This window comes from Bos taurus, chromosome 4 (assembly GCF_002263795.3).
Source record: "Bos taurus isolate L1 Dominette 01449 registration number 42190680 breed Hereford chromosome 4, ARS-UCD2.0, whole genome shotgun sequence".
NCBI classification, from domain to species: Eukaryota; Metazoa; Chordata; class Mammalia; order Artiodactyla; family Bovidae; genus Bos; species Bos taurus.
In genome coordinates this window covers 8,138,700-8,159,030 of record NC_037331.1, presented here as the reverse complement: position 1 = coordinate 8,159,030, position 20,331 = coordinate 8,138,700, and the positions used below count along the sequence as shown (strand labels likewise).

At 40.0% G+C, this 20,331-nt stretch overlaps 1 protein-coding gene across 13 annotated transcripts in view; it reads right to left on the bottom strand.

Moving 5' to 3' along the window:
- The window catches only part of CDK14 (cyclin dependent kinase 14), a 678,396-nt gene that overhangs the window by 457,471 nt on the left and 200,594 nt on the right, over positions 1-20,331 (bottom strand). For all 13 annotated transcript variants that reach the window (XM_059885775.1, XM_059885772.1, NM_001206776.3 and 10 more), the window contains one exon: positions 9,156-9,235. In XM_059885775.1, coding sequence (XP_059741758.1) covers positions 9,156-9,235 — 80 coding nt within the window. The remainder of the gene's footprint in view (positions 1-9,155; positions 9,236-20,331) is intronic.

Sequence of the window (20,331 nt, the reverse complement as noted above, 5' to 3'; positions counted from 1 at the left end):
CATGGTTTTATAGTTTTTAAAGTCACATGATCTAACAGCTTGCAAATTTTTTGTTGGTATCAATTGGCAGACACTCATCAAATTGCTCAGACTTACAAAGAATAACAATTTTGGAAATTTACATAAGCTTATTTAGAATCAAAGTCTAGACTCATAGATTTTTATCTTCCATTTAAAAAAAATTTTGTCTGTCAATTGTCAAATGCTCTGAAGCAACTGATGTTAATTTCTTCAGTGACAGACATAAAAGGTTATTATTAGAAGGTTTAAAAGAAATATTCTGAGCACAGTAATGTGTATCACACTACAGAATGTGTGGATGCGGAATACTGATGATACAATTATAGATCCTTTGTCCAGGAAAAGATTCATGCTGGTACTAGTATTTTAATCATGATGCATATGGGGGCTTCTCAGGTGGCTCGGTGGTAAAGAATCCACCTTCCAATGCAGGAGACCAGGTTCAATCTCTGGGTCAGGAAGATGCCCTGGAGAAGGAAATGGAAACCCACTCCAGTCTTCTTGCCTGGAAAACTCCATGGACAGAGGAGCCTGGCGGGCTACGGTCCATGGGGTCCCAAAGGAGGTGGACACGACTGAGTGACTAAACAACAGCAACATATGATCAGACAGTTCGAGTCTGCTACTTCAGAGATGAAGAAACCGAAGACAAAATGTGTTAAGTAACTTGCTCATGATACATAGGTAGTTGCACAGTCTTCATCACAACTTTGCTATATGGAACTTCACCTCTTTATTTCTTAGCAGCCTGAAAGACTCTACATACAATTGGATCAGTAAGGATTTGGGACTTTCGCACTCAGTCACTCACTCACTGGTTCAACATGCACAGAACAGCTATCATGTGTCAGGCACAGTGCTGCGTACTGGGTAGGAAGACCCGAGCTGAACTCCTTGTCTGTCACAAAGTATGTGTGTGACTTTGGACAAAAATGTCTTTAGATCCCAGCTTCATAAAAACTTCTTAACACGAAGACAGTAACATCAACTTCTCTCACAATGGTGAAAAATTAAATGAAATCACTCAGGAAATGCTGAATGATGTCTCCAATTTACAGGCAACCGACCTATTACCTAACGTGCAAACCATATAAACAAATGTCATGTGAATGTCAGACCTCACACTTAACTAGTCAAGACTGAATGTCCTATTTTTCCTTTCTGTAACTGCTTCATTTCTTGTATCCTAAGACATTTCAGCTACTTCCTTTCAAACCTTTCTTGTACCTCCTGATGCTTTATCAGTACAATCAAAACTCATGACAGTATCATACAAGGATTTTAGAATAAAATAGAAAAGCTGGTCTCAGCACAGCTACTTAATTTCTCTAAGCTCCCATCAAAGACAGAATGAGTTTCAAAGCACCTGAACCTGAATTAAAGTCATTAAGTACTCTAGCTCTATGAGATAAAAGTCAAAGTCCATCTTTGGACATAAATCTAGGTAAGATTAGGGTTGCTTACAAGTGTTTCCACTTTAGGGGAAAATTATGCGTTAACATCTAAATTCCCAGGTAAGCTTATAACTGGCAAGCAGCCACTTGAAAACTACTTTACAATGCACAAGGCTTTCTTCATTTGAAATCTTCCTGCTATTGACATTTGGTGAATGAGGAAATTGACCAAAACAGCAGAAAAAGGGCAAACACAAATTAAAGTGCTTCCTCTCAGTTGAACAAGCCACGACAGAACCCTCATCAATGTAAAAACGAACATAACCCCCCTTCATCTACCGAAGCATCTATAACGTCTATAACGAAGCATCTACCACCTTCGTCCTAACTATTCCAAGTTCTACCACAGGAAGCACAGAGGAGTTCTGTGCATGGATTTCTAGGATTAGTAACACTGAAAGAGAACGAACACTGGTGATTGCTCTTGCGTCCACACATAAATAGCAGAAAAATAAGACTTATAAAAGGTAAGAGTGGAACAAATAACCAAAACTGCCTAGAGTTTAATTCTTTTTCTTATACGTCATTTATCTCCAATAAAAATCACTTGGAAGTCAGATTTTACTTGGAAAATCTTAAAATATTTTATTCAAAGGGAAAAGACAATGTCTGACTGTGATCAGTTTCTACACGCCTCTACAATTCTTACACCACTCATCTCCAGAGCATTCAAAACTCTGAGTTTAAGGACTCCTTGGGAAATCAAAGCCACAGTGCAGAGCTAGGTGGTGCCTGAGAAATGGCACAAACCAACTCCCATGTTCTGCATAACAGGTTTGTACTTCATGCTTAGTCGCTGAGTCATATCCGACTCTTTCCGACCCCATGGACTGCAGCCCACCAGCCTCCTCTGTCCACAAGATTTTTTCCAGACAAGAATACTGAAGTAGGTTGCCATTTCCTCCTTCAGCAGATCTTCCCTACCCAGGGACTGAACTGGGGTCTCCTGTGTCTCCTGGACTGCAGGCAGATTCTTTACTGCTGAGCCACTGGGGAAGCCCCTTCTGCACACAGTTACTGAGGCCTAAAGCCATTAAGTGATGTTGTGGATTGAATTGTGTCTCCCAAAATGCATATGAAGTCCCAACACCCTAACACCTCAGGTTATGACAGTATATGAAATAGAATTTTTTTCAGAGGTAATTAAGTTAAAGTGAGGTCACCAGAGTAGAACCTTATCCAATATGACTGCTGTCCTTATAAGTAAAGGACATTTAGACAAAGGTACAGAGAGAAGCTAACTTGAAGATATAAGCAGACGACAGCCATATCTATTAGTTAAGAAAGACTTGACACAAGCCTTTCCCTCGGGATCAGAAGGAAGAGCACCCAGACACCTTGACCTTAGATTCTAGCCTCTGGAACCATGAGATGATACATTGCTGTTGCTTCAGCCACTCAGTCTGTGTTAAGGCAGCCCTAGCAAAGTAGCACAGTGATGCAAAACAAAGCCAGGATTAAAACCCAGCTTTGCAGACTCTAACATGAGGCTTTCCAACTCAGTGCACTGTCCTGCAACTTAACTCTCTGTTTTCACTCAAACTTCTCTCCCATAAAAATCCTACACTTGTTCAACTTGTAAAAGACCATGTCAATGTACACTGTTTATGTTGAACTCTTGGGAGCTTCACTTCCACATCACCAGAGAGATTTTCACATAGATGTCTCATGAACTCAAACCCTAATGTCTAAAATCCCAATCAACTATTCCACAAAGTTAGTATGGACACTGTTTTAAATCTAAGAAAGTCTAAGTACAAGATTCAAGTCCTTGGACAAGTCGTCTAAGCTCTCCAAGCCTTAATTCCATATTAACTATATGAATTGTACCAACCATATTAATTCTATATCTGCCCCTCTCAAAAAAACCTTCAAAGGGTGAATGTGAAGGAAGGTTAAATTGGATAACAGCCTTTTCAAATTGCAAGGTGTTCAAAGCAATTCTCCACACAATCACAGAATGACAGAATGCGATGGACAGAATGTGGTCCCCTGGAGAAGGGAATGGAAACCACTGCACTATTCTTGCCTTGAGAACCCCATGAACAACATGAAAAGGCAAAAAGATAGGACACTGAAAGGAACTCCGCAGGTGCCCAATATGCTACTGGTGATCAGTGGAGAAATAGCTCCAGAAAGAATAAAGGGATGCAGCCAGAGCAAAAACAACGCCCAGTTGTCAATGTGACTGGTGATAGAAGCAAGGTCCGATCCTGTAAAGAGCAATATTGCATAGGAACCTGGAATGTCAGGTCCATGAATCAAGGCAAATTGGAAGTGGTCAAACAGGAGATGGCAAGAGTGAACATTGACATTCTAGGAATCAGTGAACTGAGATGGACTGCAATGGGTGAATTTAACTCAGATGACCATTATATCTACTACTGCGGGCAGGAATCCCTCAGAAGAAATGGAGTAGCCATCATGGTCAACAAAAGAGTCTGAAATGCAGTACTTGGATGCAATCTCAAAAATGACAGAAAGATCTCTGTTCGTTTCCAAGGCAAACCATTCAATATCATGGTAATCCAAGTCTGTGCCCCGACCAGTAAAGCTAAAGAAGCTGAAGTTGAACATGAACATTTCTATGAAGACCTACAAGACCTTCTAGAACTAACACCCCAAAAAAGATGTCCTTTTCATTATAGGGGACTGGAATGCAAAAGTAGGAACTTAAGAAACACCTGGAGTAACAGGCAAATTTGGCCTTGGAGTACAGAATGAAGCAGGGCAAAGGCTAATAGAATTCTGCTAAGAGAAGGCACTGGTCATAGCAAACACCCTCTTCCAACAGCACAAGAGAAGACTCTACACATGGACATCACCAGATGGCCAACACCGAAATCAGATTGATTATTATTCTTTGTGGCCAAAGATGGAGAAGCTCTATACAGTCAGCAAAAACAAGACCAGGAGCTGACTGTGGCTCAGATCATGAACCTCTTATTGCCAAATTTAGAATGAAATTGAAGAAAGTGTATGACCTAAATCAAATCCCTTATGACTATACAGTGTAAGTGAGAAATATATTTAAGGGACTAGATCTGATAGAGTGCCTGATGAACCATGGACGGAGGTTCGTGACATTTTACAGAATACAGGAATCATGACCATACCCAAGCAAAAGAAATGCAAAAAAGCAAAATGGCTGTCTGAGGAGGCCTTACAAATAGCTGTGAAAAGAAGGGAAGCAAAAAGCAAAGGAGAAAAGGAAAGATATACCTATTTGAATGCAGAGTTCCAAAGGATAGCAAGGAGAGATAAGAAAGCCTTCCTCAGTGATCACTGCAAAGAAATAGAGGAAAACAATAGAATGGGAAAGACTAGAGATCTCTTCAAGAAAATCAGACATACTAAGAGAACATTTCATGCAAAGATGGGCTCAATAAAGGACAGAAATGGTAGAGACCTAAGAAGCAGAAGATATTACGAACAGGTGACAAGAATACACAGAAGAACTGTACAAAAAAGATCCTCACGACCCAGATAATCACGATGTGTGATCACTCACCTAGAGCCAGACATCCTGGAATGTGACGTCAAGTGGGCCTTAGGAAGCCTCACTACGAACAAAGCTAGTGGAGGTGATGGAATTCCAGTTGCGCTACTTCAAATCCTGGAAGATGATACTGTTAAAGTGCTGCACTCAGTATGCCAGCAAATTTGGAAAACTCAGCAGTGGTCACAGGACTGGAAAAGGTCAGTTTTCATTCCAATCCCAAAGAAAGGCAATGCCAAAGAATTCTCAAACTACCGCACAATTGCACTCATCTCACACGCTAGTAAAATAATGATCAAAATTCTCCAAGCCAGACTTCAGCAACACATGAACCGTGAACTTCCAGATGTTCAAGCTGGTTTTAGAAAAGGCAGAGGAACCAGAGGTCAAATTGCTAACATCCGCTGGATCATCAAAAAAGCAAGAGAGTTCCAGAAAAACATCTATTTCTGCTTTATTGACTATGCCAAAGCCTTTGACTGTGTGGATCACAATAAACTGTGGAAAATTCTAAAAGAGATGGGAATACCAGATCACCTGACCTGCCTCTTGAGAAACCTGTATGCAGGTCAGGAAGCAACAGTTAGAACTGGACACGGAACAACATACTGGTTGCAAATAGGAAAAGGAGTCCATCAAGGCTGTATATTGTCACCTTGCTTATTTAACTTACATGCAGAGTATATCATGAGAAATGCTGGGCTGGAAGAAGCACAAGCTGGAATCAAGATTGCTGGGAGAAATATCAATAACCTCAGAAATGCAGATGACACCACCCTGATGGCAGAAAGTGAAGAAGAACTAAAGAGCCTCTTGATGAAAGTGAAAGAGGAGAGTGAAAAAGTTGGCTTAAAACTCAACATTCAGAAAACTAAGATCATGGCATCTGGTCCCATCACTTCATGGGAAATAGATGGGGAAACAGTGGAAACAGTGTCAGACTTTATTTTGGGGGGCTCCAAAATAACTGCAGGTGATGACTGTAGCCATGAAATTAAAAGATGTTTACTCCTTGGAAGGAAAGTTATGACCAACCTAGACAGCATATTCAAAAGCAGAGACATTACTTTGCCAACAAAGGTCCATCTAGTCAAGGCTATGGTTTTTCCAGTAGTCATGTATGGATGTGAGAGTTGGACTATAAAGAAAGCTGAGTGCTGAAGAATTGATGTTTTTGAACTGTGGTGTTAGAGAAGACTCTTGAGAGTCCCTTGGACTGCAAGGAGATCCAACCAGTTCATCCTAAAGGAGATCAGTCCTGGGTGTTCATTGGTAGGACTGATTTTGAAGCTGTAACTCCAATACTTTGGCCACCTGATGTTAAGAGCTGACTCACTAGAAAAGACTCTGATGCTAGGAAAGATTGAAGGCAGGAGGAGAAATGGACGACAAAGGATGAGATGGCTGGATGGCATCACCGACTCAATGGACATGGGTTTGGGTGGACTCCGGGAGTTGGTGATGGACAGGGAGGCCTGGTGTGCTGTGGTTCATGGGGTCACGGAGAGTCGGAAATGACTGAGCAACTGAACTGAACTGACCGTGCAATGACAAGCTATTTCTCTCTCTGGCACCATTTTTTTTTTAACTCATTCAAACTCAAAACCATTGATACTTCCCTCTGAAATCACCTATAACCAATCATTCACCTAGATCTGACCTTTTTTCCTCTACAACATCATTGTTTGTCCCTGCTTTCTAATAAACCTGAGTTCTCATAATTTCAAATCTACACTGCTTTGAATGACTGATTTATCCACTTCCAGTTTCCTCCTCTAATCTATATCATATTCTAATACCAGATTTATCTTCCTAATAAACTCAGCTCAAAAGTCTTCAGAGGCCCTCTAAGCCACAGAACAGGTCCCAACTACAATACCCTCATTCTACAACACAACCACAGCTCAGGGCCAGCTTCTAAGCTCATCTCAAGGTATACCAGGTGCCCAAAGGCCTTGCCTCATACCCAGCCAGTATGAATAGACAGATCATCAAAAACCTTAATATGACCCTACTTCTTGCTTCTTCTCTTGAGCTTCCCATGGTGGAGCAAACTGTCAAAACTGCATCTTCTGATAACACTAGGAACTTCCTCTTAACCTTGAATCTGGGAAGACATCAGCATGGTTAAGCTGGTTAATTCCAGCACATGCCCCACCTGCTAAGGAGCATGCCTGCTGCCCAGAGTCACTCCCCTCCTGCTTCTCTCGTGGCCCAGCAACTCTTTGGCACTCTCCTACTTCCTAACATTCAGAGTGTACCATAACTAAACTTCACAGGTCAACGGGAACCCACTGCCCTATCTCAGCTAGTAGTCTCCAGTTTCATCAGACTGAACACAAGTATTTTATTCCTGGAATAAATCTCACCTGACAGTGATATATTTTCATGTTTACATATTACTGGATTCAAGAGGAAATGCCACATACGCAGAAGGATATGTGAGAATGGAAACAAAGACAGAATCTTAGCTCAAGAGAGGTATGTGCTGGTCATCACATTATGGTTACTATTTAACTCATGAAATGAATAAAATCACATGGGAGAGAGTGCTGATTAAAGAAAAGAAGGTCCTTTCCCTGTTTAGGGGAACTCTGTAACACTTAGAAAAGGAGACAGCACAAGAGAAAGAGAAACAGTTACCTACTTGGAAAATCTGGTCTCATAGAAGAGAATGTTTTAACCACATACAACCTGATAAAAGGCTGGATAAGGTAAGACAGGTGTCTATTGAATGTGACAGTAAGAAGTTCACTGATGAACCTTCCAATATTTCCAGCTAAGCAGGAATGACAGAAACCAAACTGAAGAGAGAGGAAAAGGAGAATGAACGGTGAGAAAGTGAAAATAGGAAGTAGACTTCTTCGGAGCTCCCTGGTGGCCCAGTGGTGAGGATACTGGGCTTTCACTGCTGTGGCCCAGGTTCACTCCCTGGTCAGGGAAACAAATCAAAGCAGTGACATACTACATTCAGTTCATCAATATCTTAATACTACTACTGAAGTAAATCATTATTATTTATCTCATTGTGGATCAGCAGACAAGTAGTCATAGTTCCTGCAAAGCCAAAATAAACCAAAGTCTTATTTCAAGATCATTTATACTTTAAAAACATGCTGCTGCTGCTGCTAAGTCACTTCAGTCATGTCGACTCTGTGTGACCCCAGAGACGGCAGTCCACCAGGCTCCCCCATCCCTGGGATTCTCCAGGCAAGAACACTGGAGTGGGTTGCCATTTCCTTTTCCATAAAAACATGCAGTAGAAGTAAAAGTTCTGAAAGTGAACTGAAAAGATCCCACTAATAAAAGGTGATTTATTCCCTTGAAGTAGAAAACTATGCAGGAAGGTATAAAGCAAAAGATTGAGCAATTTTATTTTATAAAAATTTAAATGTAACAAATAACTGTTTAAAAGACTTTTTAGGACTTCCCTGGTGGTCTAATGGTTAAGAATCCACCTTGCAATGCAAGGCACGTGGGTTTGATCCCTGCTCCTGGAAGCTCCCATATGCCATGAGGCAACAAAGCCTGCGGGCCGCAACTACTGAGCCTGCCCAAGGCAAATAGAGAAAAACTCCTGCTAGCCCAAACTAGAGAAAGCTAGCTCACAGCAACAAAGACCCAGTGCAGCCAAAAATAAGGATTTTTTTAATATAAAAAAATAAGAATACTTTATAGAAAAATGACAGTAGAAAAAATATTACAACATAATGCTGATACATAAAGAGCATCTATAAATCAATAAGCAAAGCCAATAGAAAATAAAGAATAGGAAAAAAGAAATCAAGAAAGATGAAATACAAAAGATTAATAAGATAGCATAATTCCCCCCATTTTTAAGAAGTTTCCTTAAAAGTCATGAGTATAGAGTAATTTTAGATTAACATGTGCCTTAAGAACTCTGCAAACAAAATCAGATGTGTAAAATCCCTCAGCCAGCTATAGTGTCACCATCAGCACATACTTTTTTCCCCCCACAGCTGAATACTCAGCAGGATAGTTTTATTTAACATGACTTGATGTGATTGTAAGGGGTGCTGATTTTATATTTCAGTTCACACATTCCAATTAGAAATAGAGCCATATACTTTAGAAACAGCATATTCAGAGGTGTATACTATTTAAACAGTTATGGGCATCACACAAACACAAAAGCAAGGATAACAAGGGAAAATGCCTACCTTCCCTGATAGCTGTAAAAGGTGTACCTTCCTCTTCCTGCAGCCTGATCACCTTCAGGGCTACCAGCTTTCCATTCACCCTGGAGAAACGGAGAAACAGAAGAGAAGGAAATCCATGAACATATGGTCTTGTTAGGGTTCTAATTGGGCTTCCCAGGTGGCGCTAGTGGTAAAGAACCTACCTGCCAATGCAGGAGACATAAAAGACACGGGTTCGATCCCTGGGTTGGCAAGATCCCCTGGAGAAGGGCATGGCAACCCATCCAGTAGTCTTGCCTGGAGAATCCCATGGACAGAGGAGCCTGGCAGGCTACAGTCCATGGGGTTGCAGAGTCAGAAACGACTGAAGGGATTTAGTACACACTGTTCTAATTGTCTTCATTACGATTTGTATTTTATGGATTTGCACTAAAAATGACAGTGACTCAATTATGCCACCACAACAAGACTAACTTCAGTAAGGCTGGGAACCCTATATCATCATCATAAATATTCACACTTCAAATATTCACATTTTAAATATTCACACTTGCATAGTCCAAGATTTAACTCAAGTTTTCTGTGATTCACTCAATGTGCTTTCCAACATGTAACTAGTGCTTAACAAAAAAAATACTGTGTTTGATCAATTATTCAGATTAATTAAAAATCAAGTACTCAGAATAACACTCTCCCTTTATTTCTCCAATAGCTCCTTTGTTTCTTAGGATCAAATGTCTGTAGGGCTTCCCAGGTGGCTTAGTGGTAAAGAATCTGCCTGCCAAGCCGGAGACCACAGGTTAGGTCAGCAAGATCCCCTAGAGAAGGAAATGGCAACACACTTCAGTATTCTTACCAAGGAAATTCCATGGACAGAAGAGCCTGTCAGGCTACAGTCCATGGGGTCAGAAAGAGTCGGACACGACTGAGTGACTGAACAACAAGAACTTCATTTCCAGTCTTAAGCTGACGTCATTCAGTCCCCAAAGATGGAAAACTGACCCTGGCTTCTTGCTTCTCCCCTCTTCTTTCTCTGTCTCTATCAATACCACCTGTTCCTCTCTTTTTTGCCATTTTCTTAAGCTAGAGTCTCCTAAAGTTGTATTTAGTCTGATGATGTTTTATAATGCTATATGTCATCACAATAAAAGTTAAGAATATTTTACTATTACAAAATTATACAAGACCCATACAAAACAGATGGTTCTTCTAGACACATTCTAAATGTGCATCAGCTCTAATTAAAAGTAAGATTACACTAGGCAAGTAACTTTCTATACAATCAATTCTGTTAATAAAATAAAGACATTCTTCTAGCTGAATGTTCTACTTTTACCTTGACTAGGCTTACCAACATATTTCATACTAATATACTTAAATAAAATAAGTAAAATAAGCACATATTAAAAATGTAAAAGCTACAAGAAAGCTGTAATGAAAAGTAAATCTCCCTGACATAGCCAGCTCCCACCCTCTGAGGTCACTTAACTCAGGTAACTTAGCTTGATATGTGTACTTAACACACACATATACAAATGGTAATATGCCATACGGGGTACAGTGTATATTATTTTTATCTCTCAATATATTTGGGTGACTTCCTCATAAACTCATAGAAATCGTCTTTTGTTTTTAGAAAACCACAGGGTGTTCCTTTGTCTAAGTGTAGTATGCTTAACTTAATTCCAATCCTCTGCTGCTGCTGCTGCTAAATCGCTTCAGTCGTGTCCGATTCTGTGTGACCCCATAGACGGCAGCCCAACAGGCTCCCCTGTCCCTGGGATTCTCCAGGCAAGAACACGGGAGTGGGTTGCCATTTCCTTCTCCAATGCGTGAAAGTGAAGTCGCTCAGTCGTGTCCGAATCTTAGCGACCCCGTGGACTGAATCCCACCAGGCTCCTCCGTCCATGGGATTTTCCAGGCAAGAGTACTGGAGTAGGGTGCCGTCGCCTTGTCCATCAAGCTTTTTAGTGGAACATTAAGAAATTATCCTACACACAGGTTGTACCAATTTCTACTACCTATAGCAAATAGGAGCTTGGGTTCCCCCTTTACTGATAGATCCTAGGTTATCGACCACTGATGTGGCCAACTTGATGGAGGAATAGCGGTTCTCACTGTAGTCTAAATTGCAACCACAAGTCTTTAGAGTTTATGGAATCAACAGAGAGCCCATGCGTCCCAGAGAATCCAGTGCCTGAGTCTGAAATAAAAGAATCTGAAAGTCTCTTTCTTGTAAACTGCATCCAACTGGTCTATTTTTTATTAAAAAAAAAAAAATCCTGCCACAGACACAGAATTTGAAAGGTCAGGGATTTATCACAACCCAGCCATCCTAATGGCATCCCTCACCGAACTGATTGTTCAAATACATTACTGGTTACAGTAATCAAAGGACATCTGATTATAAGGCTCTGCAATGTGCTGTCTCCTCTGGGTTAGGGGGCTGGTTTATTTTCCCCTGTGTTTCAGCTGGGAGGACAGGCCTGGCACTTTTCTGCTCTGCAATTCTCTTCTCCTGAGTATGTCACCTTGATGTCTTTCTAATCCTGATTATGCTCTAGGTACCAGGTGCAAGTAAAACATTAATATTCATATGGGGTTCAACTGGAGACTGACTGTACCTTGCCCTCTCCACTTTGCTCTTTACGGCTGAGGGAGGCCTCCAGCCGGGCTTGAAGCTGGGATGCAGTCAGTATTGACATCTGCACAGATTTTCTCAGCCCAGCTGAGCTCATCACTGGCTCCCTAAGGAGGTGGGAACTGAGGCCAAGAACTGCTTGGAATTCTCCTTTCATTTACAGATAGTCTCCCATCACCAATAACACATACACACACAGAGCCTTCTTCCCACAAAGCTTTTCCATCTCCCTTGAGATTGCTGGCTTACACGCACTGAATTCTGGAATATAGGGAATTTATGGTTTTGGAAGGCTATATGCTTAAAACAGATGCAGACCATGAAGCTATGATTCCCCTGTAATACACTGAAAGGCGATGAGCCTTTAACTGAACCAGGCTTGATACTTTAAATGCAACCAGAGAAGGAACACCTTTAAGCAACCTCATAGACCGTGTGCATCATTTCTGAGGTGAAATAAACCTTGAACATATTTACTATGATAAACTGCCTGAAAGAACAAGATCCGGGTTAATGGAATCCTGACTCTGTAGCATAATGCTCCATGAGTTAAACCTCCAACTATCAATTTCTATAGTTATGATAATCACAGGAGTTAAAGACACTGGGATTTTATGTGAAACTAAAAAATTCCTTAAAATTTATACTAGACTATTAGATTTAAGAGCAAAGGAACTTTCTTCTGTTTTGTTAACTGTTACATGCCCAATGCCTAAAACCATCTGACATACAGAATACACTCAAAATATTTGATTGAATGAATATTAAAAATGTTAATATACTAACATTTCTTTCCTTACATTTGCAAGATAATTCAAGAATAAAATGTAAAAATTATTGCTTTCAAAGATTTCAGAAATATCACATTTTTTTAAAGATTTCAATATCTTCTTTCACGTTTAATTTTTTTAACAGTAGGTCCTTGTTGGTCATCTATTTGGCATGTTCCTGTCAATCACAAAACTCTCAATGTTTGAGTTTAAATATTTATTTTGGGACTTCCCTGGCGATCTATCAGTTAAGACTCCATACTTCCACTGCAGGGGCCATGGGTTCAATCCTTGGTTGGGGAACTAAGATCCCACGTGCTGGAGAGTGCAGCCAAACAAATAAATATTTTCTTTTTTCAAATTAAAGGTGGAGTCTCTTTGTTTTTGATGATGCATGCAGATATATAAAATTTTCATTTCCTTAAGGTTTTAGAATTTATAGAATGCTTTGTTAATTAACCTTTTTCACCCAACAGACCAGTTTCAAACCCCTCAGTATCTTCAATAATCTGAGCTCAGACTGCTAATCAGTTTCTCCCTCTTTTCAACTGCTTAATTGGTTTCCCATTAAGAACCGTATTGATCATCAAACTGTTCTTTAACCTAGGAGTCACTGTGACTGTTTTCTTAATTTTTCACCACACGTCTAGACACTCACCAACTACTGAATCCCTCAGCATAAAGTCTAGTAAAAACATTAAGTCACTGGCTCAACTTTTGGAAAAGGTATCTCTTGAAAAAATAATTACAAATATTCTAATGTTCAACCTTTGGAGCATATCTAATAATTACTTTGTGTGGTTAAACTGTTTAATTAAATATGCAAAACACATACTTCAAACATTGACTTAAGTTCTTTAGAATAATTACGAAATTCAAATTGAATCAATAAATTAGAGCTGTTTACAGGAAAACACTGAAGATTCCTCTTTAACAAGTCTTATTAATTAAATCAAAGGCTAATGAATAGAAGGCAATCAAGACTTGATTGGCAACGGAGACATTAACCCAGGTAAATAACATTTTTAAAATGCTTTAAATTGTGTTAATACTACCACAGAACCTTCTGCTGAAGAAATTGCCAGGCTCATGTCTAGCTGTTCTAAGCCATACAGGGAGCTGTTTTAATTTCAGAGACTAGCTATCAGTCTCTAATTCTTCCAAGAACTGCCATTCCCAGCTTGGCCTCCCTGTGAAGCTCGCTGCATGCTCAAGGACGTGTGATTTCAAACTGGTTCTAACCACAAATCCAAATCTCTGCCAACTTCAGAAATTCTGTCCACAGATATGTGTGCCCATAAGTCTGTAAATAATAAAATTATCTTGTGTGGGTGAAGCAAGACGGAGAAGTTCTGAATAAGGAGAATGGCCTATTCATTTTTGCACGCATGTACTATTTTGACATTTCATGAACCCTACAAAGCAAAACTTTCCCACTCAGGGTCAATTTTCCAGGCTCAAAAGACGATGCACGAAGAGAATTTCCTAATGGACAATTCTCAAAGGAAAGCCTAAAGGTTTTCTATCAGATTAGTTACCGCAAATTCGTAAGATAACTTTGTACAATAAAACAAAATAACAAACATTATCTAGGTCATCTCTGAAAATAGTGTTCATGTGCTAACACCTAGGAGAAATTATGTCTAGAGGATATAAAGGAAATTAAGGCAATACACCTAAAAGAAATTTAATATACTCTGGCAAATTTAATATATTCTGCCTCTCTCTTCCATTATGAGTCTGTCTCAAGAGAAACTGCTATGGAAAATAATACCGAGTGCACGGAGATACACAGCTTTTGTTTCCTCACTGTATTGGTTTAAAGCAACAGAAGGAAATGTAGTTACTACTGAGAGAGTGGCAATGGCAAGGCTGAGCACATCCAGGACAATATTTTGAACTGAACTTACACCTTTTTGGCAAAGTCATTAAAAATATTTTAAAGGTTTTACCATCAGTGTTTCTTTCATTTGTTCTCTCTTAAGACACTGGTTGGAATGCTGATGATACTGTATCACATACACATTTGAAAAATTAAAAGCAACTAAATATTCATGGTCTTGCCATCTCCGCCTAAATTCAATTTTCATTCAGGTATAAAAGAGAAACCATCTCAGTACTATTTAACCTTTGATATTCAGAAATACTCTAAAAGTACATTATTTATTCTGGAAAAGTAAATTTAGAATTTCAAGGTAAGTTGTCAGTAATCACACCTCACCCTAATCTTTATCAAAACAATACAGAAAGAACAGGAAGAAGACTAATGTTATTTCTGTTGAATTGATTTCTTTTTTAAAATAAAAAAAAGATTTATAAAAGAATGGCATAATGGTTATTTATTAAGATATGATTAACAATGCAAAAAGTCTAATAATTTAACACAATGAGAAAAAGGGTGCACTCAACCAACAATTATTATGAGATTGTACATTTGATAAAATATTGATAATGATGCTTCATTAAATGTACAAACTCATAATACTTTGAAACATAAAATTAGAGGAATATATATCATTTCTGGGAGAAAAGAAAACAATTACATTTCAATAACTTAAAACTTGCATTTTTCCTAAAATAAAGTCTGTCAGTAAAGGACTTGAGAATCTTAGAACTTTAAAAAAGTAACCTCAGTGGAGGGAGGGTATGGACTGGGAATTTGGGGTTGGCAGATGCAAACTATTACATTTAGGATGGATAAACAAGGTCCTGCTGTACAGCACAGGGAACCATTTTCACTATCCTGTGATAAACACAATGGAAAAAACACAACCAAGAATGGATACATGTGTATAACGTAACTGAGAAGTGAGTCAGTTTGCTGTACAGCAGAGATCGGCACAATACTGTAAATCAACTATACTTCAACTTATAAAAATTAATTTAAAAAAACAGAAGTAAACTCAGTGATCACTCAAAACAAAAAAATTCTTACTGGGTTGATTGTCACTCCCAGGACCAAAGCACTCCCTCAGAAGACTTTGTTGGAACTCAAATCCCCTAAAACGCCCACATTTTTTAGTCCCTCTTTATGTTCAGCCAAAATTGGCTTCCTGTAACTTCTACTCTCTCAATCAAGTTCTGAGTCCACAAAGACTAAACTAAACGCTCTTCCTCAAGACAGCCCTCCACTTAATGAAGTTTTACTATCCTGCCTCCTATTCAACAAATACTAATAGAGAGAATGTCAAGCTGTGCTGGGGATAAAGAATAAACAACCCAGACACGGTCCCTGCACTCACGGCTCACGGAGGAGATAGATGTAAAACATGTATCTACAAAGACAGCTAATCAAAGGGGGGCAGGAGATGCTCGCTTGCCAAAAATGAGACAATTTAACCATCACTAAACTAATACCTGTGATTGAAAGGCATTAAATATGTTTAAATCAATAAGTTTACAATGAGATATTATTTACTTATAAGTTCTATTTTTTTAAGATTTTTTTTTGATGTGGATCATTTTTAAGTTTCTTTTTCTTTTTTTCAGTTTATTTTTCATTGGAGAATAATTGCTTTAAAATGTTGTGTTACTTTCTGCCATACAACAAGGTAATCAGCCCTAAGTATACATATATCCCTTCATTTTGAATGTCCCTTCCAACCCTTATACCCAATCCCCCGAACCCACCCCTAACCCACCCCGAACTCACCCCTAACCCACCCCGAACTCACCATCACAGAGCACTGGGCTGAGCTCACTGTGCTATAGGGCAGCTTCTGATGTGGACCATTTTAAAAGTCTTTATTGAATTTGTTACACTACTGCTTCTGAGGTTTATGTTCCAGTTTTTTGGCCATGAGGAAATGTGGGATCTTACCTCCCTAAGCAGGAATCAAACCTGCACTCCCTACATTGGAAGGTGAGGTCTTAACCACCAGACCACCAGGGAAGTCCCCTATAATGAGACTTTAGAAGAAACTCATGAGTTACATTTGGAGCCTACTATGGATCCCACTCATTAGTTTAAAAACTGTTAAAGAGAACATGTCAAGCATTCGCTTCCCTTTTCATATACCTTCCTATACACTACGTGTTGTCACTGTTCAGTTGCTAAGTTGCTTTGACTCTTTGCGACTCCATGGACTGACTGAAGCGTGCCATACACACTATACCTCAGTGTGATCAGATAGTGGATATTTGAAATTTCTCTGTAGAGATGCATCATGTGAAAAATGAAGGGGAAATGACAAAATCTGAATATCAACATTAACAGCTGCTGAAATCACACAAAAAAGCTACCAGATATTAAGTGCCTCCTGATGGGAGCACTCATGCACCTCAGTGGAATCAATTCAATCTGAATGTGACCAAGTATCATCTAATCCCTTATTTTAAGAAAACAAAGGAACAATTTATTAAATAAATAACACCATTTCTTATTGGGATAGAGTGAGAAAAGTCTACACTATAGGAAACTATAGGGATAGGAACCTGTTTCTTCAACAAATAAATTTCAAGAAAAAAAAGGTGGGGGAAAGCCCACAACTTAAAAGAGAGAGATATCAACTAACTGAACTGAACTGCAATGTTATCTTGATTCCAACAAAGCTAATTTTAACACTGACTATATATTTGATGATTTAAAAAATTGCTAAAATTTTTATACTTGATAATGGTATTGTGATTAGGTGCTTATCTAAAACAAGGTTCTTATCTTTCAAAGAAAAAATATACAATGATGTTTAGGGTTTGTTTCAAAATAACTGGGAGGAATGAAGACAGACGAAATACACAGGCTGTCAAGGACGACATCATGGGGAGTTATGAAAACTCCAGTCTCTTCTAATTTTCCATAGTATGTTCTTTAAAAACGAAAACAAACTCCCAATAGAAATTGAGATAAATGCCATGAAGGAAATCACAGCATGCCATAAAAAAGATAAAGAACCTATTTTAACAGAAATACAAATGAACTTACTTGCAGAATGCTGCTGCTGCTAAGTCGCTGCAGTCATGTCTGACTCTGTGCAACCCCATAGACGGCAGCCCACCAGGCTCCCCCATCCCTGGGATTCTCCAGGCTAGAACACTGGAGTGGGTTGTCATGTCCTTCTCCAATGCATGAAAGTGAAAAGTGAAAGTGAAGTCGCTCAGTCACGTCCGACTCTTAGCGACCCCATGGACTGCAGCCCACCAGGCTCCTCCGTCCATGAGATTTTCCAGGCAAGAGTACTGGGGTGGGGTGCCATTGCCTTCTACTTGCAGAATAGACTAACAGAAAACAAACTTATGCTTCCAAAAGGAAAAAGTAGGGGAGGGATAAATTAGGAATTGGGATTAACAGATACAAACTACTATAAATAAAATAGATAAGCAATAAAGACCTATTGTGCAGCACAGAGAACTATATTCAATATCTTCTAAAATGGGAAAAAAGTCTAAAAAAGGATATATACATATGTATACCTGAATCACTTTCTACACCTAAAACATTGTAAATTGACTGTACCTCAGTTTTTCTTTAAAAAAATAACCTATTTGAGACAGTTAGAGAAGGATTTTCTGAAAGTGTGACATTTGAGCTGAAACAAGAAATACAGCAAGAGTAAGTAAATAATATTCCAGGCAGATGGAACAACCTGTACAAAAGCCCAGAGGCAGAGAACACAATGCATTAAACAAAAATATAAGAAAGAGTGGCTGAGGCTTGTTGTCACTGGGGGGTAGGGTGCATGGATGGGGGAACGTGGAGAGAAGGCAGGAAAGCTTGATCACAGAGGTCCTTAAGGGCCACAGAAAGGCCTGATTAAAACAAACACCACTGGGACTCTTCAGAAAAGAGATAGCATGGTTAAATTACATGCCTGCAGCTCCCTCACTATGGTGTGGAGAAGAGACTGAAGGAACCCAACGGTGGGAGCAGCGAGAAGGGAGGTGGGACAGTGACTGCTCTGGTCCAGGGAAAAGATGCTCGCCACCAAGAACCAGAGCACTGGCAAAAGCAATGGGAAAAAGGAAAACAATATTCTGAAGACAGATTCAACAGTCTATAAGCATCAACTGGATTGGGTGTAGGGCAAGTGGTGAAGGATGATTCCACATGTCCTGACTTCAATGTCTGCGTGGATAGAAGTATGTGTACTGAGGCAAGGGAAACTACAGAAGAGATTTAGACAGAGATCCAAGAGTCTGTTTGGGAGGAAAGTAGTCTAGAAGTGACCAAGTGCAGACATAAGGGAAACATTCGTGTTTATGAGTCTGGGTCTCAGTACAAAAATCTAAGCTAGACATAAAAATGTGTGAATCATTGGAGGAGTTCAAGGGAAGCAATAATCTCAAGACAGCCAGTTTTCCGTTAAAGCAGGAGTAAAGAAAACACTAAGAAAAAGGTAGAATCAGAGAATGGTATTCTAAATCTAGATGACATGAAAAGAGTCTGAAGGATAGGGGGAGGGACAGAGTAGGAGACAGAGTAAGAAATACTCTGTGAGACCCTCAGTGAGGTCTGAGGGCCACAGAAAGGTCTGAGGTCTGAGGTCTTAAGGGCCACAGAAAGGCCTGATTAAAACAAACACCACTGGGACTCTTCAGAAAAGAGATAGCATGATTAAATTACATGCCTGCAGCTCCCTCGTTATGGTGTGGAGAAAAGACTGAAGGAACCCAACAGTGGGAGCAGCGAGAAGGGAGGTGGGGCTGTATACCAAGGAGCTGTATACCTATACAGCAAGGGAGCTGTATACCACGGGTGGTGCTGTGGTAACAGATAAATACATAGACAGACAGGCAGATAGACAGACAGATTACCAAGCAGTAGATAGAAAACCGGGAAGTTATATACCACAGGTAGTGCTGAATATCCATTGGAAGGACTGATGCTGAAGCTGAAACTCCAATACTTTGGCCACCCGATGCGAAGAGCTGACTCATTAGAAAAGACCCTGATGCTGGGAAAGATTGGGGGCAGGAGGAGAAGGGGACGACAGAGGAGGAAGGTTGGATGGCATCACAGATTCAATGGACTTGGGTTTGGGTAAATTCCGGGAGTTGGTGATGGACAGGGAGGCCTGGTGTGCTGCGGTTCATGGGGTCACAAAGAGTGGACATGACTGAGAGACTGAACCGGCTGAGCGCTGTAGCAAACAGAGGTACTGAAATGGAGCAGAACCCTATGGTCCTTGAACCCCACGTCCTCAGTCTGCCTTTTGTCTATGGAAAACCTTCAGCCAAAGGATAAATTTATAGTCAGAGAAGTGAGAAAACACAGAAACAAAGCAAAATAGTCAAAGGAGACCAAATAATAATATGTTCATTAAAGTCAAGGACCTTTGGTTCCGTCTCAAGGGCAATAGCTTTTCAAAGGCTTTAGTTCCTCTGAGCCATATCCTGTGAGCTGTCTTATAGATACTGAAACCTCCACCAGGCTGAAAAAGTTAACTGCATGATGACCAGACTCTACCCATGACACAAGCTGCCACAATTCCGTGAAATGACCTCAAAAAAAAAAAAAATTAGAAACAAACTGACCCTAGAACTGAAGCTAAAACAACCAAACGGACACTGATCAGACCCCAGTGACCAATTTGAAGATGACTGTCAAAGCTGCCAGTGCTGTTTCTGCATGGAGCCCCCTCCCTCTGTCTATAAAAGCTCTATGCGCTGGCTGTCAGCGGGCTGTGGGAGTGGGGGGACCGGCGGCCTTTGGACCGGTTGCGGGCATCCAAAAAAAAGCAAAATTCCTTTCCACCAACCTGGCCTCTTCACTGGCTTTTGAGCAGTGAGCAGCCAGACCCCACACTTGCCGTGTGAGGCAGAGGCAAGTCCATCCTGTCTTGGCTGTTAC